Source organism: Anomaloglossus baeobatrachus, chromosome 1, assembly GCF_048569485.1.
Source record: "Anomaloglossus baeobatrachus isolate aAnoBae1 chromosome 1, aAnoBae1.hap1, whole genome shotgun sequence".
In the NCBI taxonomy this organism is placed as follows: Eukaryota; Metazoa; Chordata; class Amphibia; order Anura; family Aromobatidae; genus Anomaloglossus; species Anomaloglossus baeobatrachus.
In genome coordinates, this window is record NC_134353.1 from 954,670,295 (window position 1) to 954,697,280 (window position 26,986).

Consider the following 26,986-nt stretch of genomic DNA (forward strand, 5'->3'; position numbering starts at 1 on the left):
TGCAATTGGCACATACAGATAGGCATCTCTGATGTCGATGGATGCCAGGAAATCCCCTTGGGTCATTGAGGCAATGACTGACCGCAGAGATTCCATACGAAAATGCCGCACCTGAACATGCTTGTTGAGAAGCTTGAGATCCCGGATGGGCCGGAAGGAACCGTCCTTTTTGGGGACTAGGAAGAGATTTGAGTAGAAACCTCTGAACCGTTCCCGGGTGGGAACCGGTACAATTACTCCGTTGGCCTGCAAGGATGCCACGGCCTGAGAGAAGGCGGCGGCCTTGGAACAGGGGGGAGTTGAGAGAAAAAAATCTGTTTGGCGGGCTGGAAGAGAATTCTATCCTGTAGCCGAGAATGCATGTGTGGATGTATGCCTCCTGAACACAAAGCAATGAACTGGCTAGATCTGGTTTCTCCAGGGGGTGTATAAGCTCAGAGGGAGGAGCTACACTTTTAAGTAGTACTTTGTGTGTCCTCCGGAGGCAGAAGCTAAACACCCAATGTCTGGGTCTCCCATAGGAACGATAAAGAAAACTACCTATGTGCGATTTCGACTAGCGATGTCGCAGCATGTAAAGCACCCTTTACATCTGTGACCTACTCTCACGGTACCTACCTGCATATAACCTCAGATCCTCACAAGATCTTCTTCTCTACTCCTCTCTTATCTCCTCTTCCCACAATCGCATACAAGATTTCTCCCGTGCCTCCCCCATACTCTGGAACGCTCTACCTCAGCTTATCAGACTCTCCCCTACCGTGGAAAGCTTCAAGAGGAACCTAAAGACCCATCTCTTCCGGCAAGCCTGTAACCTACAATAACCCTCAGTCCAGTACATCACTGCGCAACCAGCTCTGTCCTCACCTATTGTACCCTCACCCATTCCCTGTAGATTGTGAACCCTCGCGGTCAGGGTCCTCTCCTCCTATACCAGTCTGTTTTGTACCGTTAATGATTGTTGTACTGGTTTTTATGTATACACTTTTTCACTTGTAAAGCGCCATGAAATTAATGGCACTATAATAATAAATAATAATAATAGAGCTTGCAAGAACATTAGCACCTACCGCACGTACACCTCAAACACCGCGCCTATGCCCCCTTCCACCACAATCGTGGGATTAACTACTCATGTTTAATGTATCTTTCCCCTCTTTTAACCAGCTGCTTCACAACCAGACGCCCACACCGGTCATTAAATTAATCAGTATTTACACGATGAAATGTCAATATGGGGCTGGACCACGGATTTGCAGTCTCCACTTAGATGATGAAATAGCAATTTTTGGCTGGACCACAGATTTTGCATGTGAGGTCTGTGGTCAGCTGTGATCCTGCCGTCTCCACCGCTCTCATTACACAAGTATAAAACATCTAATACTGGAGGAGAAAACAAGACTGAACACAAGGAGGTCACAGCCGTCTACACCTCATAGGGGAGATCTCCATCTACCTGAGGGTCCTGTGGAGGAGGAGGAGGAGCGGGACATCTCTCTGGGGTCGTCCTCGTACTGGAGAGACCTGCAGGAGACACAGACAGGACGGACATCATTATTACATACAGATAATTATAGGCCGGGTGTATTCAGTCCTGTCTATTACCTGGTGATGTGCGGGGCTGGGGCTCCTCCATCATCACCTCCTTGTACCGCTCCTTGTGTCCTTCTAGATACTCCCACTCCTCCATGGAGAAATAGACGGTGACGTCCTGACACCTTATAGGAACCTGACAACACAATGATACCGTCATCACCCAGAATCCTCCAGTGCTGTCCTGTATAATGTCCCAGCATTCCCAGCAGTGTCACCTCTCCAGTCAGCAGCTCCAGCATCTTGTTGGTGAGTTCTAGGATCTTCTGGTCATTGATGTCCTCATGTATCCGGGGGTGAGGTGGAGGCCCCGGGATTGGGCTCAGGGTTCCTCCCCGTCCTTCACACACAGGGGCCTGACAGCGATCACTAGAGGTCTTCACTACTGTGTAATCCTGAGTGTGGAGACATTAATAATATCACTACAGACATTTCCAGAGTCCATCACCTCCCCGGTCATATCCTCTGTTATTCCCATAGATAATGATGTAATGTGGTGACATCAGAACCTCTCACCTCCCCGGTCATATCCTCTGTTATTCCCATAGATAATGATGTAATGTGATGACATCAGAGCCTCTCACCTCCCCGGTCATATCCTCTGTTATTCCCATAGATAATGATGTAATGTGGTGACATCAGAGCCTCTCACCTCCCCGGTCATATCCTCTGTTATCCCCATAGATAATGATGTAATGTGGTGACATCAGAGCCTCTCACCTCCCCGGTCATATCCTCTGTTATCCCCATAGATAATGATATAATGTGATGACATCACAGCCTCTCACCTCCCCGGTCATATCCTCTGTTATCCCCATAGATAATGATGTAATGTGATGACATCAGAGCCTCTCACCTCCCCGGTCATATCCTCTGTTATTCCCATAGATAATGATGTAATGTGATGATATCAGAGCCTCTCACCTCCCCGGTCATATCCTCTGTTATTCCCATAGATAATGATGTAATGTGATGACATCAGAGCCTCTCACCTCCCCGGTCATATCCTCTGTTATTCCCATAGATAATGATGTAATGTGATGATATCAGATCCTCTCACCTCCCCGGTCATATCCTCTGTTATCCCCATAGATAATGATGTAATGTGATGACATCAGAGCCTCTCACCTCCCCGGTCATATCCTCTGTTATCCCCATAGATAATGATGTAATGTGGTGACATCACAGCCTCTCACCTCCCCGGTCATATCCTCTGTTATTCCCATAGATAATGATGTAATGTGATGACATCAGAGCCTCTCACCTCCCCGGTCATATCCTCTGTTATTCCCATAGATAATGATGTAATGTGATGACATCAGAACCTCTCACCTCCCCGGTCATATCCTCTGTTATTCCCATAGATAATGATGTAATGTGATGACATCAGAGCCTCTCACCTCCCCGGTCATATCCTCTGTTATCCCCATAGATAATGATGTAATGTGATGACATCAGAGCCTCTCACCTCCCCGGTCATATCCTCTGTTATCCCCATAGATAATGATGTAATGTGATGACATCAGAGCCTCTCACCTCCCCGGTCATATCCTCTGTTATCCCCATAGATAATGATGTAATGTGATGACATCACAGCCTCTCACCTCCCCGGTCATATCCTCTGTTATTCCCATAGATAATGATGTAATGTGATGACATCAGAGCCTCTCACCTCCCCGGTCATATCCTCTGTTATTCCCATAGATAATGATGTAATGTGATGACATCAGAACCTCTCACCTCCCCGGTCATATCCTCTGTTAGCCCCATAGATAATGATGTAATGTGATGACATCAGAACCTCTCACCTCTCCGATCATATCCTCTGTTATCCCCATAGATAATGATGTAATGTGATGACATCAGAGCCTCTCACCTCCCCGGTCATATCCTCGGTTATCCCCATAGATAATGATGTAATGTGATGACATCACAGCCTCTCACCTCCCCGGTCATATCCTCTGTTATCCCCATAGATAATGATGTAATGTGATGACATCAGAGCCTCTCACCTCCCCGGTCATGTCCTCTGTTATCCCCATAGATAATGATATAATGTGATGACATCACAGCCTCTCACCTCCCCGGTCATATCCTCTGTTATCCCCATAGATAATGATGTAATGTGATGACATCAGAGCCTCTCACCTCCCCGGTCACATCCTCTGTTATTCCCATAGATAATGATGTAATGTGATGACATCAGAGCCTCTCACCTCCCCGGTCATATCCTCTGTTATTCCCATAGATAATAATGTAATGTGATGACATCACAGCCTCTCACCTCCCCGGTCACATCCTCTGTTATTCCCATAGATAATGATGTAATGTGATGACATCAGAGCCTCTCACCTCCCCGGTCATATCCTCTGTTATTCCCATAGATAATGATGTAATGTGATGACATCACAGCCTCTCACCTCCCCGGTCATGTCCTCTGTTATCCCCATAGATAATGATATAATGTGATGACATCACAGCCTCTCACCTCCCCGGTCATGTCCTCTGTTATCCCCATAGATAATGATATAATGTGATGACATCACAGCCTCTCACCTCCCCGGTCATATCCTCTGTTATCCCCATAGATAATGATGTAATGTGATGACATCAGAGCCTCTCACCTCCCCGGTCACATCCTCTGTTATTCCCATAGATAATGATGTAATGTGATGACATCAGAGCCTCTCACCTCCCCGGTCATATCCTCTGTTATTCCCATAGATAATAATGTAATGTGATGACATCACAGCCTCTCACCTCCCCGGTCACATCCTCTGTTATTCCCATAGATAATGATGTAATGTGATGACATCAGAGCCTCTCACCTCCCCGGTCATATCCTCTGTTATTCCCATAGATAATGATGTAATGTGATGACATCACAGCCTCTCACCTCCCCGGTCATGTCCTCTGTTATCCCCATAGATAATGATATAATGTGATGACATCACAGCCTCTCACCTCTCCGATCATATCCTCTGTTATCCCCATAGATAATGATGTAATGTGATGACATCAGAGCCTCTCACCTCCCCGGTCATATCCTCTGTTATCCCCATAGATAATAATGTAATGTGATGACATCACAGCCTCTCACCTCCCCGGTCATGTCCTCTGTTATCCCCATAGATAATGATATAATGTGATGACATCAGAGCCTCTCACCTCCCCGGTCATATCCTCTGTTATTCCCATAGATAATGATGTAATGTGATGACATCAGAGCCTCTCACCTCCCCGGTCATATCCTCTGTTATCCCCATAGCTAATGATGTAATGTGATGACATCAGAGCCTCTCACCTCCCCGGTCATATCCTCTGTTATCCCCATAGATAATGATGTAATGTGATGACATCACAGCCTCTCACCTCCCCGGTCATATCCTCTGTTATTCCCATAGATAATGATGTAATGTGATGACATCAGAGCCTCTCACCTCCCCGGTCATATCCTCTGTTATTCCCATAGATAATGATGTAATGTGATGACATCAGAACCTCTCACCTCCCCGGTCATATCCTCTGTTAGCCCCACAGATAATGATGTAATGTGATGACATCAGAACCTCTCACCTCTCCGATCATATCCTCTGTTATCCCCATAGATAATGATGTAATGTGATGACATCAGAGCCTCTCACCTCCCCGGTCATATCCTCGGTTATCCCCATAGATAATGATGTAATGTGATGACATCACAGCCTCTCACCTCCCCGGTCATATCCTCTGTTATCCCCATAGATAATGATATAATGTGATGACATCACAGCCTCTCACCTCCCCGGTCATATCCTCTGTTATTCCCATAGATAATGATGTAATGTGATGACATCAGAGCCTCTCACCTCCCCGGTCACATCCTCTGTTATTCCCATAGATAATGATGTAATGTGATGACATCAGAGCCTCTCACCTCCCCGGTCATATCCTCTGTTATTCCCATAGATAATAATGTAATGTGATGACATCACAGCCTCTCACCTCCCCGGTCATGTCCTCTGTTATCCCCATAGATAATGATATAATGTGATGACATCACAGTTTCTCACCTCCCCGGTCATGTCCTCTGTTATCCCCATAGATAATGATATAATGTGATGACATCACAGCCTCTCACCTCTCCGATCATATCCTCTGTTATCCCCATAGATAATGATGTAATGTGATGACGTCACAGCCTCTCACCTCCCCGGTCATATCCTCTGTTATCCCCATAGATAATAATGTAATGTGATGACATCACAGCCTCTCACCTCCCCGGTCATGTCCTCTGTTATCCCCATAGATAATGATATAATGTGATGACATCACAGCCTCTCACCTCCCCGGTCATATCCTCTGTTATTCCCATAGATAATGATGTAATGTGATGACGTCACAGCCTCTCACCTCCCCGGTCATATCCTCTGTTATCCCCATAGATAATAATGTAATGTGATGACATCACAGCCTCTCACCTCCCCGGTCATATCCTCTGTTATCCCCATAGATAATAATGTAATGTGATGACATCAGAGCCTCTCACCTCCCCGGTCATATCCTCTGTTATTCCCATAGATAATGATGTAATGTGATGACATCAGAGCCTCTCACCTCCCCGGTCATATCCTCTGTTATCCCCATAGATAATGATGTAATGTGATGACGTCAGAGCCTCTCACCTCTCCAGTAAGATGGAAGATTATCTCCAGATTCAGGCTGAATATTTTCTCCATAATTTTGTCTTCGTCTTTATTCATCATTTATGGGTCGATCAGGAAAAATCAAGAAGGAAACAGACATTTTTTATTGTAATGAGGATGAAAAGATGTTGAAAAAAAAAAAAATCAACTAAAAAACACAAAATATGTAAAGATAATAAGGGGATGTCTTCTTCAGCCTCTTTCGGCGCCTACTGAATCTGATCTGAGAAGACTGTGCAGTAGATCGGGCGAATCCAACACTTTCTTAATGGTCCAAAAATTGTCCGGTATTAAAGGAGTTAATCATAAATCATGTTTCCCTCCCCCCCATGTGTAGTGCGGGGTCTGTCGCTCTCTCTCCTCCATGTGTAGTGCGGGGTCTGTCGCTCTCTCTCCCTCATGTGTAGTGCGGGGTCTGTCACTCTCCCCCCCATGTGTAGTGCGGGGTCTGTCGCTCTCTCCCCCCCATGTGTAGTGCGGGGTCTGTCGCTCTCTCTCCCTCATGTGTAGTCCGGGGTCTGTCGCTCTCTCCCTCATGTGTAGTGCGGGGTCTGTCGCTCTCTCTCCCCCATGTGTAGTGCGGGATCTGTCGCTCTCTCCCCCATGTGTAGTGCAGGGTCTGTCGCTCTCTCTCCCTCATGTGTAGTGCGGGGTCTGTCACTCTCTCTCCCCCATGTGTAGTGCGGGGTTTGTCGCTCTCTCCCTCATGTGTAGTGCGGGGTCTGTCGCTCTCTCCCCCCCATGTGTAGTGCGGGGTCTGTCGCTCTCTCTCCCTCATGTGTAGTGCGGGGTCTGTCGCTCTCTCCCCCCCATGTGTAGTGCGGGGTCTGTCGCTCTCTCTCCCTCATGTGTAGTGCGGGGTCTGTCACTCTCCCCCCCATGTGTAGTGCGGGGTCTGTCGCTCTCTCCCCCCCATGTGTAGTGCGGGGTCTGTCGCTCTCTCTCCCTCATGTGTAGTGCAGGGTCTGTCGCTCTCTCTCCCTCATGTGTAGTGCGGGGTCTGTCGCTCTCTCCCCCATGTGTAGTGCGGGGTCTGTCGCTCTCTCTCTCCCTCATGTGTAGTGCGGGGTCTGTCGCTCTCTCTCCCCCATGTGTAGTGCGGGGTCTGTCGCTCTCTCTCTCCCTCATGTGTAGTGCGGGGTCTGTCACTCTCTCTCCCCCATGTGTAGTGCGGGGTTTGTCGCTCTCTCCCTCATGTGTAGTGCGGGGTCTGTCGCTCTCTCCCCCCCATGTGTAGTGCGGGGTCTGTCGCTCTCTCTCCCTCATGTGTAGTGCGGGGTCTGTCGCTCTCTCCCCCCCATGTGTAGTGCGGGGTCTGTCGCTCTCTCTCCCTCATGTGTAGTGCGGGGTCTGTCACTCTCTCCCTCATGTGTAGTGCGGGGTCTGTCACTCTCTCCCTCATGTGTAGTGCGGGGTCTGTCACTCTCCCCCCCATGTGTAGTGCGGGGTCTGTCGCTCTCTCCCCCCCATGTGTAGTGCGGGGTCTGTCGCTCTCTCTCCCTCATGTGTAGTGCGGGGTCTGTCGCTCTCTCTCCCTCATGTGTAGTGCGGGGTCTGTCGCTCTCTCCCCCCCCATGTGTAGTGCGGGGTCTGTCGCTCTCTCCCTCATGTGTAGTGCGGGGTCTGTCGCTCTCTCTCCCTCATGTGTAGTGCGGGGTCTGTCGCTCTCTCTCCCTCATGTGTAGTGCGGGGTCTGTCACTCTCTCCCTCATGTGTAGTGCGGGGTCTGTCACTCTCTCCCTCATGTGTAGTGCGGGGTCTGTCACTCTCTCCCTCATGTGTAGTGCGGGGTCTGTCACTCTCCCCCCCCCATGTGTAGTGCGGGGTCTGTCGCTCTCTCTCCCTCATGTGTAGTGCGGGGTCTGTCGCTCTCTCTCCCTCATGTGTAGTGTGGGGTCTGTCTCTCTCTCCCTCATGTGTAGTGCGGGGTCTGTCGCTCTCTCCCCCATGTGTAGTGCGGGGTCTGTCGCTCTCTCCCCCCCATGTGTAGTGCGGGGTCTGTCGCTCTCTCTCCCTCATGTGTAGTGCGGGGTCTGTCGCTCTCTCCCCCATGTGTAGTGCGGGGTTTGTCGCTCTCTCCCTCATGTGTAGTGCGGGGTCTGTCGCTCTCTCTCCCTCATGTGTAGTGCGGGGTCTGTCGCTCTCTCTCCCCCATGTGTAGTGCGGGGTCTGTCGCTCTCTCTCCCCCATGTGTAGTGCGGGGTCTCTCTCCCTCATGTGTAGTGCGGGGTCTGTCGCTCTCTCCCCCATGTGTAGTGCGGGGTTTGTCGCTCTCTCCCTCATGTGTAGTGCAGGGCCTGTCGCTCTCTCCCCCATGTGTAGTGCGGGGTTTGTCGCTCTCTCCCTCATGTGTAGTGCAGGGCCTGTCGCTCTCTCCCCCATGTGTAGTGCGGGGTTTGTCGCTCTCTCCCTCATGTGTAGTGCGGGGTCTGTCTCTGTCTCCCCCATGTGTAGTGCGGGGTCTGTCGCTCTCACCCCCATGTGTAGTGCGGGGTCTGTCGCTCTCCCCCCCCCCCCCCATGTGTAGTGCGGGGTCTGTCGCTCTCTCCCCCATGTGTAGTGCGGGGTCTGTCGTTGCACCCTCCATAGTGGGTCTTTATAGTGGAGAGTATCGTAGTGAGGAGAAGATGCTGAATACCATGAAACTGGTGACAATGAGGACATAACGTTTTGTTATGAAATCCCCGGGGTCTGATTCCTGCAAAAGCTTCCGAATACGAGGAAAACAGACGGAGACTCAGAGAAGGTCACACACACTCCGGGACCCCTCAGTGATGGCCCCCCACAGGTCACACACACTCCGGGACCCCTCAGTGATGGCCCCCCACAGGTCACACACACTCCGGGACCCCTCAGTGATGACCCCCCACAGGTCACACACACTCCGGGACCCCTCAGTGATGACCCCCCACAGGTCACACACACTCCGGGACCCCTCAGTGATGGCCCCCCACAGGTCACACACACTCCGGGACCCCTCAGTGATGGCCCCCCACAGGTCACACACACTCCGGGACCCCTCAGTGATGACCCCCACAGGTCACACACACTCCGGGACCCCTCAGTGATGACCCCCCACAGGTCACACACACTCCGGGACCCCTCAGTGATGGCCCCCCACAGGTCACACACACTCCGGGACCCCTCAGTGATGACCCCCCACAGGTCACACACACTCCGGGACCCCTCAGTGATGACCCCCCACAGGTCACACACACTCCGGGACCCCTCAGTGATGGCCCCCCACAGGTCACACACACTCCGGGACCCCTCAGTGATGGCCCCCCACAGGTCACACACACTCCGGGACCCCTCAGTGATGACCCCCACAGGTCACACACACTCCGGGACCCCTCAGTGATGACCCCCCACAGGTCACACACACTCCGGGACCCCTCAGTGATGGCCCCCCACAGGTCACACACACTCCGGGACCCCTCAGTGATGACCCCCCACAGGTCACACACACTCCGGGACCCCTCAGTGATGACCCCCCACAGGTCACACACACTCCGGGACCCCTCAGTGATGGCCCCCCACAGGTCACACACACTCCGGACCCCTCAGTGATGACCCCCCACAGGTCACACACACTCCGGGACCCCTCAGTGATGACCCCCCACAGGTCACACACACTCCGGGACCCCTCAGTGATGGCCGCGCTCCCCCCACAGGTCACAGAGGAGTCCCCGTCTCTACAGCCCGCGCTGCCCCTGCACAGAGGAGCCGGGGACACTCACAGCTGCAGCAATGAGGCCGCTTCTTCTGCTGGGATGTAGCGGAGGGGATGTGCGGGGTTTCCCGGGGCAGGCAGCGGGGGCCGCGTCCTGTGCTGAGGGCTCTCTGGCTCCGGAGAAATCCCAGTGGTGGGAGGAGCTCGGGCTGTTTCCTCCGCCCACTATCATCCTGCGGCCCCGCCCACTATCATCCTGCGGCCCCGCCCACTATCATCCTGCGGCCCCGCCCCCGCTTCTATTATACACAACTCCAGGCCCCGGAGACTGAGGAGAGAATGTTACTTCCTGGTATCAGCAATGGAGGCCCCGCCCCTTCTGGGCACATGGCGTGACGTCACCAGAGGTCCCTGGAGCCACTGGGATTGAGTCGTTACCCTGGTTCCTCCGCACTGTGTGTGTTTCTTTCTGCTTCCGGTTCTCTCTACACGGTCCTGCCTCCTGCTGTCTGTGCTCTGGTACCGGCCCCGTGTTCTGCCTCCCGCTGTCTGGGCTCCGGTTCCGGCCCCGTGTTCTGCCCCCTGCTGTCTGGGCTCCGGTACCGGCCCCGTGTTCTGCCTCCCGCTGTCTGGGCTCCGGTACCGGCCCCGTGTTCTGCCTCCTGCTGTCTGTGCTCCGGTACCGGCCCCGTGTTCTGCCTCCCGCTGTCTGGGCTCCGGTACCGGCCCCGTGTTCTGCCTCCCGCTGTCTGGGCTCCGGTACCGGCCCCGTGTTCTGCCTCCTGCTGTCTGGGCTCCGGTACCGGCCCCGTGTTCTGCCTCCTGCTGTCTGGGCTCCGGTACCGGCCCCGTGTTCTGCCTCCCGCTGTCTGGGCTCCGGTACCGGCCCCGTGTTCTGCCTCCCGCTGTCTGGGCTCCGGTACCGGCCCCGTGTTCTGCCTCCTGCTGTCTGTGCTCCGGTACCGGTCCCGTGTTCTGCCTCCTGCTGTCTGGGCTCCGGTACCGGCCCCGTGTTCTGCCTCCTGCTGTCTGGGCTCCGGTACCGGCCCCGTGTTCTGCCTCCCGCTGTCTGGGCTCCGGTAGCGGCCCCGTGTTCTTCCTCCCGCTGTCTGGGCTCCGGTGCCGGCCCCGTGTTCTTCCTCCTGCTGTCTGGGCTCCGGTACCGGCCCCGTGTTCTTCCTCCTCCTGTCTGGGCTCCGGTACCGGCCCCGTGTTCTGCCTCCTGCTGTCTGGGCTCCGGTACCGGCCCCGTGTTCTGCCTCCTGCTGTCTGGGCTCCGGTACCGGCCCCGTGTTCTGCCTCCTGCTGTCTGGGCTCCGGTACCGGCCCCGTGTTCTGCCTCCCGCTGTCTGGGCTCCGGTACCGGCCCCGTGTTCTGCCTCCCGCTGTCTGGGCTCCGGTACCGGCCCCGTGTTCTGCCTCCCGCTGTCTGGGCTCCGGTACCGGCCCCGTGTTCTGCCTCCTGCTGTCTGGCTCTGGTACCGGCCCCGTGTCCGGCCCCGTGTTCTGCCTCCTGCTGTCTGGGCTCCGGTACCGGCCCCGTGTTCTGCCTCCTGCTGTCTGTGCTCCGGTACCGGCCCAGTGTTCTGCCTCCTGCTGTCTGTGCTCCGGTACCGGCCCCGTGTTCTGCCTCCCGCTGTCTGTGCTCGGTACCGGCCCCGTGTTCTGCCTCCCGCTGTCTGTGCTCCGGTACCGGCCCCGTGTTCTGCCCTCCTGCTGTCTGGGCTCCGGTACCGGCCCCGTGTTCTGCCTCCTGCTGTCTGGGCTCCGGTACCGGCCCCGTGTTCTGCCTCCTGCTGTCTGGGCTCCGGTACCGGCCCCGTGTTCTGCCTCCTGCTGTCTGGGCTCCGGTACCGGCCCCGTGTTCTGCCTCCTGCTGTCTGGGCTCCGGTACCGGCCCCGTGTTCTGCCTCCTGCTGTCTGGGCTCCGGTACCGGCCCCGTGTTCTGCCTCCTGCTGTCTGGGCTCCGGTACCGGCCCCGTGTTCTGCCTCCTGCTGTCTGGGCTCCGGTACCCGGCCCCGTGTTCTGCCTCCTGTTGTCTTTGCTCCGGTACCGGCCCCGTGTTCTGCCTCCTGCTGTCTGTGCTCCGGTACCGGCCCCGTGTTCTGCCTCCCTGTTGTCTGTGCTCCGGTATCGGCCCCGTGTTCTGCCTCCTGCTGTCTGGGCTCCGGTACCGGCCCCGTGTTCTGCCTCCTGCTGTCTGGGCTCCGGTACCCCGGCCCCGTGTTCTGCCTCCTGCTGTCTGGGCTCCGGTACCGGCCCCGTGTTCTGCCTCCTGCTGTCGGTGCTCCGGTACCGCCCCGTGTTCTGCCTCCTGCTGTCGGTGCTCCGGTACCGGCCCCGTGTTCTGCCTCCTGCTGTCTGTGCTCCGGTACCGGCCCCGTGTTCTGCCTCCTGCTGTCGGTGCTCCGGTACCGGCCCCGTGTTCTGCTCTTGCTGTCTGTGCTCCGGTACCGGCCCCGTGTTCTGCCTCCTGCTGTCTGGGCTCCGGTACCGGCCCCGTGTTCTGCCTCCTGCTGTCTGGGCTCGGGTGCCGGCGCCGTGTTCTGCCTCCTGCTGTCTGGGCTCCGGTGCCGGCCCCGTGTCCTGCCTCCTGCTGTCTGGGCTCCGTACCGGCCCCGTGTCCTGCCTCCTGCTGTCTGGGCTCCGGTACCGGCCCCGTGTCCTGGCTCCTGCTGTCGGTGCTCCGGTACCGGCCCCGTGTTCTGCCTCCTGCTGTCTGTGCTCCGGTACCGGCCCGTGTTCTGCTCCTGCTGTCTGTGCTCCGGTACCGGCCCCCGTGTTCTGCCTCCTGTTGTCTGTGCTCCGGTAGCGGCCCCGTGTTCTGCCTCCTGCTGTCTGGGCTCCGGTAGCGGCCCCGTGTTCTGCCTCCTGCTGTCTGGGCTCCGGAACCGGCCCCGTGTTCTCCCTCCTGCTGTCTGGGCTCCGTACCCGGCCCCGTGTTCTGCCTCCTGCTGTCTGGGCTCCGGTACCGGCCCCGTGTTCTGCCTCGTGCTGTCTGGGCTCGGTACCGGCCCCGTGTTCTGCCTCCTGCTGTCTGGGCTCCGTAGCGGCCCCGTGTTCTGCCTCCTGCTGTCTGGGCTCCGGTAGCGGCCCCGTGTTCTGCCTCCTGCTGTCTGGGCTCCGGTAGCGGCCCGTGTTCTGCCTCCTGCTGTCTGGGCTCCGGAACCGGCCCCGTGTTCTGCCTCCTGCTGTCTGGCTCCGGTACCGGCCCCGTGTTCTGCCTCCTGCTGTCTGGGCTCCGGTACCGGCCCCGTGTTCTGCCTCCTGCTGTCTGTGCTCCGGTACCGGCCCCGTGTCCTGCCTCCTGCTGTCTGTGCTCCGGCCCCGTGTTCTGCCTCCTGCTGTCTGGGCTCCGGTACCCGGCCCCCGTGTTCTGCCTCCTGCTGTCTGTGCTCCGGCCCCGTGTTCTGCCTCCTGCTGTCGGTGCTCCGGTACCGGCCCCGTGTTCTGCCTCCTGCTGTCTGTGCTCCGGTACCGGCCTCGTGTTCTGCCTCCTGCTGTCTGTGCTCCGGTACCGGCCTCGTGTTCTGCCTCCTGCTGTCTGTGCTCCGGTACCGGCCCCGTGTTCTGCCTCCTGCTGTCTGTGCTCCGGTACCGGCCCCCGTGTTCTGCCTCCTGCTGTCTGTGCTCCGGTACCGGCCCTGTGTTCTGCCTCCTGCTGTCTGTGCTCCGGTACCGGCCCCGTGTTCTGCCTCCTGCTGTCTGTGCTCCGGTACCGGCCCAGTGTTCTGCCTCCTGCTGTCTGGGCTCCGGCCCCGTGTTCTGCCTCCTGCTGTCTGGGCTCCGGTACCGGCCCCGTGTTCTGCCTCCTGCTGTCTGGGCTCCGGCCCCGTGTTCTGCCTCCTGCTGTCTGGGCTCCGGTACCGGCCCCGTGTTCTGCCTCCTGCTGTCTGGCTCCGGTACCGGCCTCGTGTTCTGCCTCCTGCTGTCTGGGCTCCGGTACCGGCCTCGTGTTCTGCCTCCTGCTGTCTGTGCTCCGGTACCGGCCCCGTGTTCTGCCTCCTGCTGTCTGTGCTCCGGTACCGGCCCCGTGTCCTGCCTCCTGCTGTCTGTGCTCCGGCCCCGTGTTCTGCCTCCTGCTGTCTGTGCTCCGGTACCGGCCCGTGTCCTGCCTCCTGCTGTCTGTGCTCCGGCCCCGTGTTCTGCCTCCTGCTGTCGGTGCTCCGGTACCGGCCCCGTGTTCTGCCTCCTGCTGTCTGTGCTCCGGCACCGCCTCGTGTTCTGCCTCCTGCTGTCTGTGCTCCGGTACCGGCCCCGTGTTCTGCCTCCTGCTGTCTGGGCTCCGGTACCGGCCCCGTGTTCTGCCTCCTGCTGTCTGGGCTCCGGTACCGGCCCCGTGTTCTGCCTCCTGCTGTCTGGGCTCCGGTACCGGCCCAGTGTTCTGCCTCCTGCTGTCTGGGCTCCGGTACCGGCCCCGTGTTCTGCCTCCTGCTGTCTGGGCTCCGGTACCGGCCCCGTGTTCTGCCTCCTGCTGTCTGGGCTCCGGTACCGGCCCCGTGTTCTGCCTCCTGCTGTCTGGCTCCGGTACCGGCCCCGTGTTCTGCCTCCTGCTGTCTGGGCTCCGGTACCGGCCCCGTGTTCTGCCTCCTGCTGTCTGGGCTCCGGTCCCGGCCCCGTGTTCTGCCTCCTGCTGTCTGGGCTCCGGCCCCGTGTTCTGCCTCCTGCTGTCTGTGCTCCGGTACCGGCCCCGTGTTCTGCCTCCTGCTGTCTGTGCTCCGGTACCGGCCCCGTGTCCTGCCTCCTGCTGTCTGTGCTCCGGCCCCGTGTTCTGCCTCCAAGCTGTCGTGCTCCGGTACCGGCCCCGTGTTCTGCCTCCTGCTGTCGGTGCTCCGGTACCGGCCCTGTGTTCTGCCTCCTGCTGTCTGTGCTCCGGTACCGGCCTCGTGTTCTGCCTCCTGCTGTCTGTGCTCCGGTACCGGCCCCGTGTTCTGCCTTCTGCTGTCTGGGCTCCGGTACCGGCCCCGTGTTCTGCCTCCTGCTGTCTGGGCTCCGGTACCAGCCCCGTGTTCTGCCTCCTGCTGTCTGGGCTCCGGTACCGGCCCCGTGTTCTGCCTCCTGCTGTCTGGGCTCCGGTACCGGCCCCGTGTTCTGCCTCCTGCTGTCTGGGCTCCGGTACCGGCCCCGTGTTCTTCCTCCTGCTGTCTGGGCTCCGGTACCGGCCCCGTGTTCTTCCTCCTGCTGTCTGGGCTCCGGTACCGGCCCCGTGTCCTGCCTCCTGCTGTCTGGGCTCCGGCCCCGTGTTCTGCCTCCTGCTGTCGGTGCTCCGGTACCGGCCCCGTGTCCTGCCTCCTGCTGTCTGGGCTCCGGCCCCGTGTTCTGCCTCCTGCTGTCGGTGCTCCGGTACCGGCCCCGTGTCCTGCCTCCTGCTGTCTGGGGTCCGGTACCGGCCCCGTGTTCTGCCTCTGCTGTCTGGGCTCCGGTACCGGCCTGTGTTCTGCCTCCTGCTGTCTGGGCTCCGGTACCGGCCCCGTGTTCTGCCTCCTGCTGTCTGGGCTCTGGTACCGGCCCCGTGTTCTGCCTCCTGCTGTCTGGGCTCTGGTACCGGCCCCGTGTTCTGCCTCCTGCTGTCTGGGCTCTGGTACCGGCCCCGTGTTCTGCCTCCTGCTGTCTGGGCTCTGGTACCGGCCCCGTGTTCTGCCTCCTGCTGTCTGGGCTCTGGTACCGGCCCCGTGTTCTGCCTCCTGCTGTCTGGGCTCCGGTCCCGGCCCCGTGTTCTGCCTCCTGCTGTCTGTGCTCCGGTCCCGGCCCCGTGTTCTGCCTCCTGCTGTCGGCGCTCCGGTACCGGCCTCGTGTTCTGCCTCCTGCTGTCTGTGCTCCGGTACCGGCCCCCCGTGTTCTTCTCCTGCTGTCGGGGCTCCGGTACCGGCCCCGTGTTTCTGCCTCCTGCTGTCTGGCTCCGGTACCGGCCCCGTGTTCTGCCTCCTGCTGTCTGGGCTCTGGTACCGGCACCGTGTTCTGCCTCCTGCTGTCTGGGCTCTGGTACCGGCACCGTGTTCTGCCTCCTGCTGTCTGGGCTCCGGTACCGGCCCCGTGTTCTTGCCTCCTGCTGTCTGGGCTCCGGTACCGGGCCCCGTGTTCTGCCTCCTGCTGTCTGGGCTCCGGTACCGCCCCGTGTTCTGCCTCCTGCTGTCTGGGCTCCGGTACCGGCCCCGTGTTCTGCCTCCTGCTGTCTGGGCTCCGTACCGGCCCCGTGTTCTGCCTCCTGCTGTCTGGGCTCCGGTACGGCCCCGTGTTCTGCCTCCTGCTGTCTGGCTCCGGTACCCGGCCCCGTGTTCTGCCTCCTGCTGTCTGGGCTCCGGTACCGGCCCCGTGTTTTGCCTCCTGCTGTCTGGGCTCCGGTACCGGCCCCGTGTCCTGCCTCCTGTTGTCTGGGCTCCGGTACCGGCACCGTGTTCTGCCTCCTGCTGTCTGGGCTCCGGTACCGGCATCGTGTTCTGCCTCCTGCTGTCTGGGCTCCGGTACCGGCACCGTGTTCTGCTTCCTGCTGTCTGTGCTCCGGTACCGGCACCGTGTTCTGCTTCCTGCTGTCTGGGCTCCGGTACCGGCACCGTGTTCTGCTTCCTGCTGTCTGTGCTCCGGTACCGGCACCTTGTACTGCCTCCTGCTGTCTGGGCTCCTGTACCGGCCCCGTGTCCTGCCTCCCGCTGTCTGTGCTCCGGTACGGCCTTGTGTCCTGCCTCCCGCTGTCTGGGCTCCGGTACCGGCCTTGTGTCCTGCCTCCCGCTGTCTGGGCTCCGGTACCGGCCCCCGTGTTCTGCCTCCCGCTGTCTGGGCTCCGGTACCGGCCCTGTGTTCTGCCTCCCGCTGTCTGGGCTCCGGTACCGGCCCCGTGTTCTGCCTCCTGCTGTCTGGGCTCCGGTACCGGCGCCGTTTTCTGCCTCCCGCTGTCTGGGCTCCGGTATCGGCGCCGTGTTCTGCCTCCTGCTGTCTGGGCTCCGGTACCGGCCCCGTGTTCTGCCTCCCGCTGTCTGTGGTCCGGTACCGGCCCCGTGTTCTGCCTCCCGCTGTCTGTGGTCCGGTACCGGCGCCGTGTTCTGCCTCTACTGATCCACAATCCCAGACTCCCCGTCCTGTCAGACTTCACCTCAGCAGCTGCTCCTCTCCTCACAACTTCCCGCCTAAACCACCGCACACAGACTGCGGGGGGAGGACGAGTCCCAAGAGCCACAGATCAGAGGGGGATCGGCTGCTAAACCACACATCAGGTTTTTGCTGTGCAGCACAATCCGGCGATTTGCGGGAAAAACGCATCCGGTTTGGGTTTTTTTCCGCCGGGTGCGGTTTATCCTCATAGACTTTTATTAGCGCCGGATTGTGCCGCATGTACTTGCGTTTAAACCGTTTTTGCCGGATGCGGAAAAAAATCGTCACTCCGGCGGCCGCACAGGACGCAGAGAGGAACATTTTTTGCCAGCGGCAAAAAAAAACACATAGGGCCGGGTGCGGCTGCATGGTGCATAATGAAAGTCTATGCGCCCCGGATCCGGAGGCACGCATCAAACGCCGGAAGCATGTACCGGATCTGGGTTTTACTTCTGAGCATGCCCAGAAGTGATAAAAAGTCAATTGCTTGTCAGAAAATCACTCACTGACTCACTCACTTTCTCTTTCCTACTCCCCGCCCACCGACGCTGCACGGCAGTCACACTGCTCTGGAGGCTTCTCCCGATTTGAAAATGCCGGCCGCCCAATATTCAATCTTGTATTCACTGCTTTCCCCGCCCATCGGCGCCTATGATTGGTTGCAGTCAGACATGCCCCCACGCTGAGTGACAGCTGTCTCTGCAACCAATCACAGCCGCCGGTGGGCGTGTCTATATCATGCAGTAAAATAAATATTTTTAAAAAACGGCGTGCGGTCCCCCCCAATTTTGATACCAGCAAAGATAAAGCACACGGCTGAAGGCTGGTATTCTCAGGATGGAGAGCCCCACATTATGGGGAGCCTCCCAGTCTAACAAGATCAGTCTGCAGCCACCCGGAATTGCCGCATCCATTAGATGCGACAGTCTTGGGACTCTACCCGGCTCATTCTGAATTGCCCTGGTGCTGTGGCAATATGGGTAATAACGGGTTAATCATGGCAGGCGTTTGACCTCCCCCCCCCCCCCCCCCCCCCCGAATGATTAACCGGTAAGTGAAAGTAAATAAACACATACACCCGAAAAAATCCTTTATTTGGAATTAAAGGCAAAAAAAACACCCTCTTTCACCATTTTATTAAAATTCCCAAATACCCTTCCAGGTCCGGCGTAATCTACGAGGTCCCACGACTATTTCAGCTCTACTACATGAAGCTGACAGGAGCGGAAGTAGAACATCGCCGCTCCTGTCAGCTCCACGCAGCAACTGAAGGGAGTCGCGCTGTCAGCGGTGACATCACTGAGGTAGTGCCGGGGCGCGTGCGGTGATGACGCGAGCGAGAGTGCCTGCGTGTGCGGTGATGGTGGGAGGGCGGTAGTGCCTGGGTGTGCTGATGCGTGCAGTGCCTGCGTGTGCGGTGATAGTGGGGGGCGGTAGTGCCGGGGTGTGTGCGGTGATGATGCGTGCGGTAGTGCTGGGGTGTGCGGTGATGATGGGGTCTCTCAGCATAAAAAAAGAACAAAAAACAACGGATCCGATATTTTACCGGATCAGTCGCATCCGTTTTTACACAATCTGAGACGAATCTGTTGCATCAGGCACAAACCGGATTGTGCCTGATTTTGAAAAAACTGATGTGTGAACTTAGCCTAAGGCCGCTTTCATACTTGCGTTGAACGGCATCTGTCACAATGCGTTGTAAATAGTGTGATATAAAGGCAACGGATTCCTGGAAATAAATGCGTTGCGTTTAAAGCCGAGAGAGAGAGACCACCATAATCACTGCACACACCCCGGCACTACCGCACCCATCATCACTGCACACACCCCGGCACTACCGCACCCATCATCACTGCACACACCCCGGCACTACCGCACCCATCATCACCGCGCACACCCCGGCACTACCGCCCACATCATCACCGCACACATCCCGGCACTACTGCACCCATCATCACCGCACACACCCCGACACTACTGCACCCATCATCACCGCACACACCCCGGCACTACCGCCCACATCATCACCGCACACATCCCGGCACTACTGCACCCATCATCACCGCACACATCCCGACACTACCGCACCCATCATCACCGCACACACCTCAGCAACTACCGCCCCCATCATCACTGCACACACCCAGCACTACCGCACCCATCATCACTGCACACACCCCAGCACTACCGCCCCCATCATCACTGCACACACCCCAGCACTACCGCCCCCATCATCACCGCATACATCCCGACACTACCGCCCCATCATCACTGCACACACCCCAGCCACTACCGCCCCCATCATCACTGCACATACCCCAGCACTACCGCCCCATCATCACCGCACACACCCCAGCACTACCACACCCATCATCACTGCACACACCCCGACACTACTGCACCCATCATCACCACACACATCCCGACACTACTGCACCCATCATCACCGCACACATCCCGACAATACTGCACCCATCATCACTGCACACACCCCGGCACTACCGCCCCCATCATCACTGCACACACCCCGACACTACCGCCCACATCATCACCGCACACATCCCGACACTACCGCCCACATCATCACCGCACACATCCCGACACTACCGCCCACATCATCACTGCACACACCCCGACACTACCGCCCCCATCATCACTGCACACACCCCGACACTACCCGCCCCCATCATCACTGCACACACCCCGACACTACCGCCCACATCATCACTGCACACACCCCCGACACTACCGCACACATCGTCACTGGGCACATCCCGACGCTACTGCACCCATCATCACCGCACACACCCCGACACTACTGCACCCATCATCACTGCACACACCCCCATCATCACCCGCACACACCCCCGACTCTACTGCACCCATCATCACTTCACACACCCCGGCACTACTGCACCCATCATCACCGCACACAACCCAGCACTACCGCCCCCCATCATCACCGCACACATCCCGGCACTACCGCCCACATCATCACCGCACACATCCCGGCACTACCGCCCCCATCATCACCGCACACATCCCGGCACTACCGCCCCCATCATCACTGCACACATCCCGACACTACCGCCCCCATCATCACTGCACACATCCCGACACTACTGCACCCCATCATCACTGCACACATCCCGACACTACTGCACCCATCATCACTGCACACACCCCGACACTACCGCCCCCATCATCACCGCACACACCCCGACACTACTGCCCCCATCATCACCGCACACACCCCGACACTACTGCACCCATCATCACCGCACACACCCCGACACCACTGCACCCATCATCACTGCACACACCCCCATCATCACCGCACACACCCCGACGCTACTGCACCCATCATCACTGCCACACACCCCGGCACTACTGAACCCATCATCACCGCACACACCCCGGCACTACTGAACCCATCATCACCGCACACATCCCGACACTACTGCACCCATCATCACTGCACACACTCCGACACTACTGCACCCATCATCACTGCACACACCCCGACACTACCGCCCCCATCATCACCGCACATACCCCGACGCTACTGCACCCATCATCACTGCACACACCCCGACACTACAGCCCCCATCATCACCGCACACACCCCGACACTACAGCATCCATCATCACAGCACACACCCCAGCACTACAGCATCCATCATCACTGCACACACCCCGGCACTACTGCTCCATCACTCCACACCCCCCGCCACTACCGCACCCATCGTCGCCGCACACACGCAGACACTACAGCACCTATCATCACCGCACACACCCCGGCAGTACCCGCCCCAATCATCACCCCACAATTGCAGACACTACCGCACTCATCATCATCATCACCGCACACACTACCTCAGTGATGTCCCCGCTGACAGCGCAACTCACTTCAGTTCCTGCCTGGAGCTGACAGAGAGCCGCGGTGTTCTACTGCCGCGCCTGTCAGCTTCATGTAGCAGAGCTGGATGCATCACGGGACCTCGTGTGGATTACGCCGGACCTGGAGGGGTATTTGGGGGTTAATAAAGTGGTGACAAAGGAAGGTTTTTTTTTATCTTTTATTCCAAAAAAAGTATTTTTTCGGGTGTGTGTGTTTTATTTACTTTCCCTTACAGGTTAATAATTGGGGTGTCTCATAGACGCCTGCCATGATTAACCTAGAACTTAGTGGCAGCTATGGGCTGCCATTAACTCCTTATTACTTTGATTGCCACCGCACTAGGGCAATTCGGAATGAGCCGGGTAGAGTCCCGGGACTGTCTCATCTAATGGATGCGGCAATTCCGGGCGTCTTCTGGCTGATATTTTTAGGCTGGGGGGCTCCCCATAACTTGGGGCTCCCCATCCTGAGAATACCAGCCTTCAGCCATGTGACTTTACCTTGGCTGGTATCAAAATTAGGGGGGACCGCACGGCGTTTTTTTTTTTAATTATTTATTGTACTGCACGATATAGACACGCCCACCGGCGGCTGTGATTGGTTACAGTGAGACAGCTGTCACTCAGCGTGGGGGCGGGTCTGACTGCAACCAATCATATAATAATAAATTCACTGCACTACTAGTTTTTTAGGTGAAATAAACATAAACACGTTTATTTCACCTAAAAAACGAGTGCAGTGAATTTATTATATGATTGCGGGATTGATCCCCTTTTCACTGGCACCATCCTCATCTCAGTCTGAGTGCAGACCATTTATTTATTATTGCAACCAATCATAGGCACCGGTGGGCAGGGAAAGCAGTGAATACGAGATGGAATAATGAGCGGCCAACATTTTCAAAAGAGGAAAAGCCGCCGGAGCTTTGTGACAGCCGTGCAGCGTCGCGCCCGTGATCGGTGAGTATGAGAGAGGGGAGGAGAGGGACCAGGAAGTGATTTTAAACTATTTAGATCGTTCTGCTGGACATGCTGAGCATGCTCAGTAGAACGTGTCGGAATCCGCCAACATAGACAATCATTAGACACCTTGGCAATCCGTCAAGGTGCGTTATTTTAACAACCTAAAAAAACGCTACATGTAGCCTTCCCTCCGCCCGACGCATCAAAATAACGACTCGGCGTCGTCCAGCGGATGCAACACAGACGCTTGCGTTACAGTGCGTCGTCAATACAAGTCTATGGAGATTAGCGCAGTGCGTTAACGGACGCATTCTGGTGCGTTCTGCACCACAGCGTAAAAGCATGCGTCCTGCGTTCCCAGCACAATCTATGAAGATTGTGCAAATTCCATCTGCACGTTGCATTTTAGAACACAGCGTTTTGGCTGCTGCCAAGACGCTGCGTTCTAAAAAGCAACATGTCACTTCTTTTGTGCGTTTTGGTTGCATTTTCTACCCCCTTTCTCTCTGTCGGTCTCTCTATGTTGGTCTCTCCCTCTCTCATAATCACTGACCGATCACCGGCGCGGCGGGGACGGCTGTCACACTGCGGCGGCTTCCCCAGCTTTTGAAAATGCCGGCCGCTCATTATTCCATCTCGCATTCACTGCTTCCCCCCACCCACCGGCGCTTATGATTGGTTGCATTCAGACGTGGCCCCATGCTGAGTGACAGCTGTCTCACTGCAACCAATCACAGCCGCCGGTGGGCGGGTGTATGTAGTGCAGTAAAATAAATAAACCCGGTGTGCGCCCCCCCCAATTTTGATAAAGGCACACGGCTGAAGGCTGATATTCTCAGGATGGGCAGCCCCACGTTATAGGGAGCCCCCCAGCCTAAAAATATCAGCCAGCAGCCGCCTGGAATTGCCACATCGATTAGATGCGACTGTCCCAGGACTCTACCCGACTCATCCAGAATTGCCCTGGTGCAGTGGAAATCTGGGTAATAAGGAGTTAATGGCAGCCCATAGCTGTCACTAAGTCCTAGGTTAATCATTGCAGGCGTGTATGAGACACCCCCAATGATTAACCTGTAAGTGAAAGTTAATTTTACACATATACCCAAAAAAATCCTTTATTTGAAATAAAAGAAAAATAACACTCTCTTTCACCACTTTATTAAAATCCCCAAATACCCCTCCAGGTCCGGCGTAATCCACACGAGGTTCCACGACGCATCCAGTTCTGCTAAATGAAGCTGACAGGAGCGGCCATAGAACACCGCCGCTCTCTGTCAGCTCCACGCAGAAACTGAAGTGAGTCGCACTGTCAGTGGAGACGTCACTCAGGTTACCCGCGGCCACAGGTCTCAGGTGGAGGACTGCAGCTGTGGCTGCGGGTAACCTAAGTGATGGCACTGCTGATCGTGCGGCTGACTTTAGTCACTCAGGAGATTTGCGGTCACCAGTGAGTCCTTCACCTGTGATCGCAAATCAAGCCACAGTACACGCACAGAGCCGTGCTGTCACAATGAAGTTGGGTGAAGTTCATCCGAGTTCATTCTAATCGCGTAGCACGGTCTTGCAGCCAGCCATGCTCTTTTTGACACTGCGGTCCCACTCGGCTCTGCTGCAAGTTTATGGGGATGCAGCAGAGCCGAGTGGGGCCACACTGTCAAAAATGTGCGTTCTGGATGCTTTTCCAACTCTGTCTATGGCAGAGCAAGCATCCAGAACGCAGGAATTCTGCAGTAACAATGCGTCTCAGAACGCAGCTTTTCGGCTGCGTTCTGAGACGCACATGCAGTGACTTACACACTGTGGAATAAACATCCCGCCCACCTCCTTCCTTCCGCATAGCCGGTGGAGGCAGGTAAGGAGATGTTCCTCGCTCCTGCGGTGTCACACACAGCGATGTGCGCTGTTGCAGGAACGAGGAACAACATCGTTAAAAAGAATTTAACGATTTTTTGATTTAGGACGACCTCTCCACGGCAAATGATTTTTGCCGGTTTTGCGATCGTTTTAGATCGCAGAACACTGTTACACGCTTCAATATCGTTAATGACGCCGGATGTGCATCACAAACAACGTGACCCCGACGATAAATCATTAACAATATCGTAGCATGTAAAGCCCCCTTTTGAGCCACATTAGGGGGGGAAAATCCTCTCCAAATCCACATCCGGCATCAGACGCGCTCCCAAGGTGAAAAAAAATTATTGCGACTTCTGTTCTGTCCCCTCATATTTGTACATTGTAGTAAGATCGCCCCTAAGCCTTCGCTTTTGCAGACTGAACACCCCCAGTTTAATAACCAGTCTTCTGCACCCCCCATTCCTGTAATAGCCTTGGTCGCTCTTCTCTGCACCCGCTCTGGTTCAGCTCTGTCCTTCTTATACACCGGAGACCACAATTGTACCCAGTATCCTCAGTGCGGTCGCACTAGTGACCTGTATAGGGGTAACACTAGGATCTTCTCATGAGCATCTCGGCCTCATTAATACAGCCCATTATTAGCCTTCGCAGCAGCTGCCTGACACTGGCCAGTGAAGTGGAGTTTGCCGTCCACCCATACACCCAAGTCTTTTTCAGTGACAGTTTTACCCAATGTTTGATAATTGAGTACATAGTTATCCATTTTATTTCCTCTGCCCAAGTGCAGGACCTAACATTTATCCACAAGCTTCCGGCCTACACAAATCCCTCTGCAATATTACATTATCCTCTTCTGTATTAATTACCTTGAATAGTTTAGTATCATCTGCAAATATTGAAATTCTACTTTCAATGCCCCCTACAAGGTCATTAATAAATATATTAAAAAGAAGAGGGCCCAATACTGATCCCTGTGGTACCCACTGCTACCTGTGACCCAGTCCGAGTGTATTCCATTAATAACCACCTTTTGTTTCCTATCACTGAGCCAGGTCTTATCCCAGTTACACATATTTTAACCGGTAGCCAGGAACCAGTAGTAATAGTCTTTCAATGGCCGATAATAGAGTTCACAGTTGCAGCACAGAGATGGCGGTATAGAGGTGATGACACAGTTGCTGCAGCACAGCAGTGAAGGCTCAGATGTGGCGGCACAGCAGTGATGGCTTTGGCGTTTTGGCACAGGGTAATGGCTCAGGTGTGGCGGCACAGCGGTGACAGCTCAGGCGTGTTGGCACATGGGTAATGGCTCATGCGTGTGTCGGCCCATGGGTAATGGCTCAGGTGTGGCGGCACAGCAGTGACAGCTCAGGCGTGTGTCGGCCCATGGGTAATGGCTCAGGTGTGGCAGCACAGCATTGATGTCTCAGGCGTGTGTCGGCACATGGGTAACGGCTCAGGTGTGGTGGCACAGCGGTGACAACTCAGGTGTGGCGGCACAGCGGTGACGACTCAGGCATGTGTCGGCACATGGGTAATGGCTCAGGTGTGGCAGCACAGCGGTGACAGCTCAGGCGTGTCGGCACAAGAATAGTAGAGAGCCGACTAGGACGATACAGCTTAGATTCTCAAGACTGGTACAGGGACTAAGCACAGTAACGTACAGGAACCTGAGTACTAGCAACGAACTATAGGCAACGTTGCTCAGGCGCCTCCTGTCATGGGAGGTGGATTTAAATACCTTTACGGTAATAGTAAAAAAAACAGAATTTTTCAGCTCACCCAATCTTGTACAATCAGGAGGTACTTGGAAGCTCGTGGTCCCAGATGGTGCAAGGAAATAGATTTTGGCCAAAAATCCAAAAAGAGAAAATTTCCAGCATCCAAAGTCCAGAATTATAAAAATCCATAACTTTATTATCAAAATAGAAATCACTTCATGTTAAAAACATAGATCCAATGTAGCAATGAAAGAGGACATGTTTCGGATATCATCCTTATTCATCATCTGTCCAGCTAGAGAATAAGGTCATTGATATACAGATGTATCTGTTTGTAACCACGGCTTATCTGTAACTGTGCTTCTGACATACAGTTAGGTCCAGAAATATTTGGACAGTGACACAAGTTTTGTTATTTTAGCGGTTTACAAAAACCTGTTCAGAAATACAATTATATATATAATATGGGCTGAAAGTGCACACTCCCAGCTGCAATATGAGAGTTTTCACATCCAAATCGGAGAAAGGGTTTAGGAATCATAGCTCTGTAATGCATAGCCTCCTCTTTTTCAAGGGACCAAAAGTAATTGGACAAGGGACTCTAAGGGCTGCAATTAACTCTGAAGGCGTCTCCCTCGTTAACCTGTAATCAATGAAGTAGTTAAAAGGTCTGGGGTTGATTACAGGTGTGTGGTTTTGCATTTGGAAGCTGTTGCTGTGACCAGACAACATGCGGTCTAAGGAACTCTCAATTGAGGTGAAGCAGAACATCCTGAGGCTGAAAAAAAAGAAAAAATCCATCAGAGAGATAGCAGACATGCTTGGAGTAGCAAAATCAACAGTCGGGTACATTCTGAGAAAAAAGGAATTGACTGGTGAGCTTGGGAACTCAAAAAGGCCTGGGCGTCCACGGATGACAACAGTGGTGGATGATCGCTGCATACTTTCTTTGGTGAAGAAGAACCCGTTCACAACATTAACTGAAGTCCTGAACACTCTCAGTGAAGTAGGTGTATCTGTCTCTAAGTCAACAGTAAAGAGAAGACTCCATGAAAGTAAATACAAAGGGTTCACATCTAGATGCAAACCATTCATCAATTCCAAAAATAGACAGGCCAGAGTTAAATTTGCTGAAAAACACCTCAGGAAGCCAGCTCAGTTCTGGAAAAGTATTCTATGGACAGATGAGACAAAGATCAACCTGTACCAGAATGATGGGAAGAAAAAAGTTTGGAGAAGAAAGGGAACGGCACATGATCCAAGGCACACCACATCCTCTGTAAAACATGGTGGAGGCAACGTGATGGCATGGGCATGCATGGCTTTCAATGGCACTGGGTCACTTGTGTTTTATTGATGACATAACAGCAGACAAGAGTAGCCGGATGAATTCTGAAGTGTACCGGGATATACTTTCAGCCCAGATTCAGCCAAATGCCGCAAAGTTGATCGGACGGCGCTTCATGGTACAGATGGACAATGACCCCAAGCATACAGCCAAAGCTA

General features: G+C 55.6%; 1 protein-coding gene and 1 pseudogene across 1 annotated transcript in view; both read right to left on the reverse strand.

Annotated features, from left to right (window-relative positions):
- The window catches only part of LOC142303576 (uncharacterized), a 48,736-nt gene extending 46,683 nt beyond the window's left edge, over positions 1-2,053 (reverse strand). The window contains exons 1-4 of the mRNA XM_075345073.1: positions 2,042-2,053; positions 1,812-1,988; positions 1,606-1,729; positions 1,457-1,524 (exon numbers count right to left, since the gene is read on the reverse strand). Coding sequence (XP_075201188.1) covers positions 1,457-1,524; positions 1,606-1,729; positions 1,812-1,988; positions 2,042-2,053 — 381 coding nt within the window. The remainder of the gene's footprint in view (positions 1-1,456; positions 1,525-1,605; positions 1,730-1,811; positions 1,989-2,041) is intronic.
- The window catches only part of LOC142260531 (uncharacterized), a 413,103-nt pseudogene that overhangs the window by 66,203 nt on the left and 319,914 nt on the right, over positions 1-26,986 (reverse strand).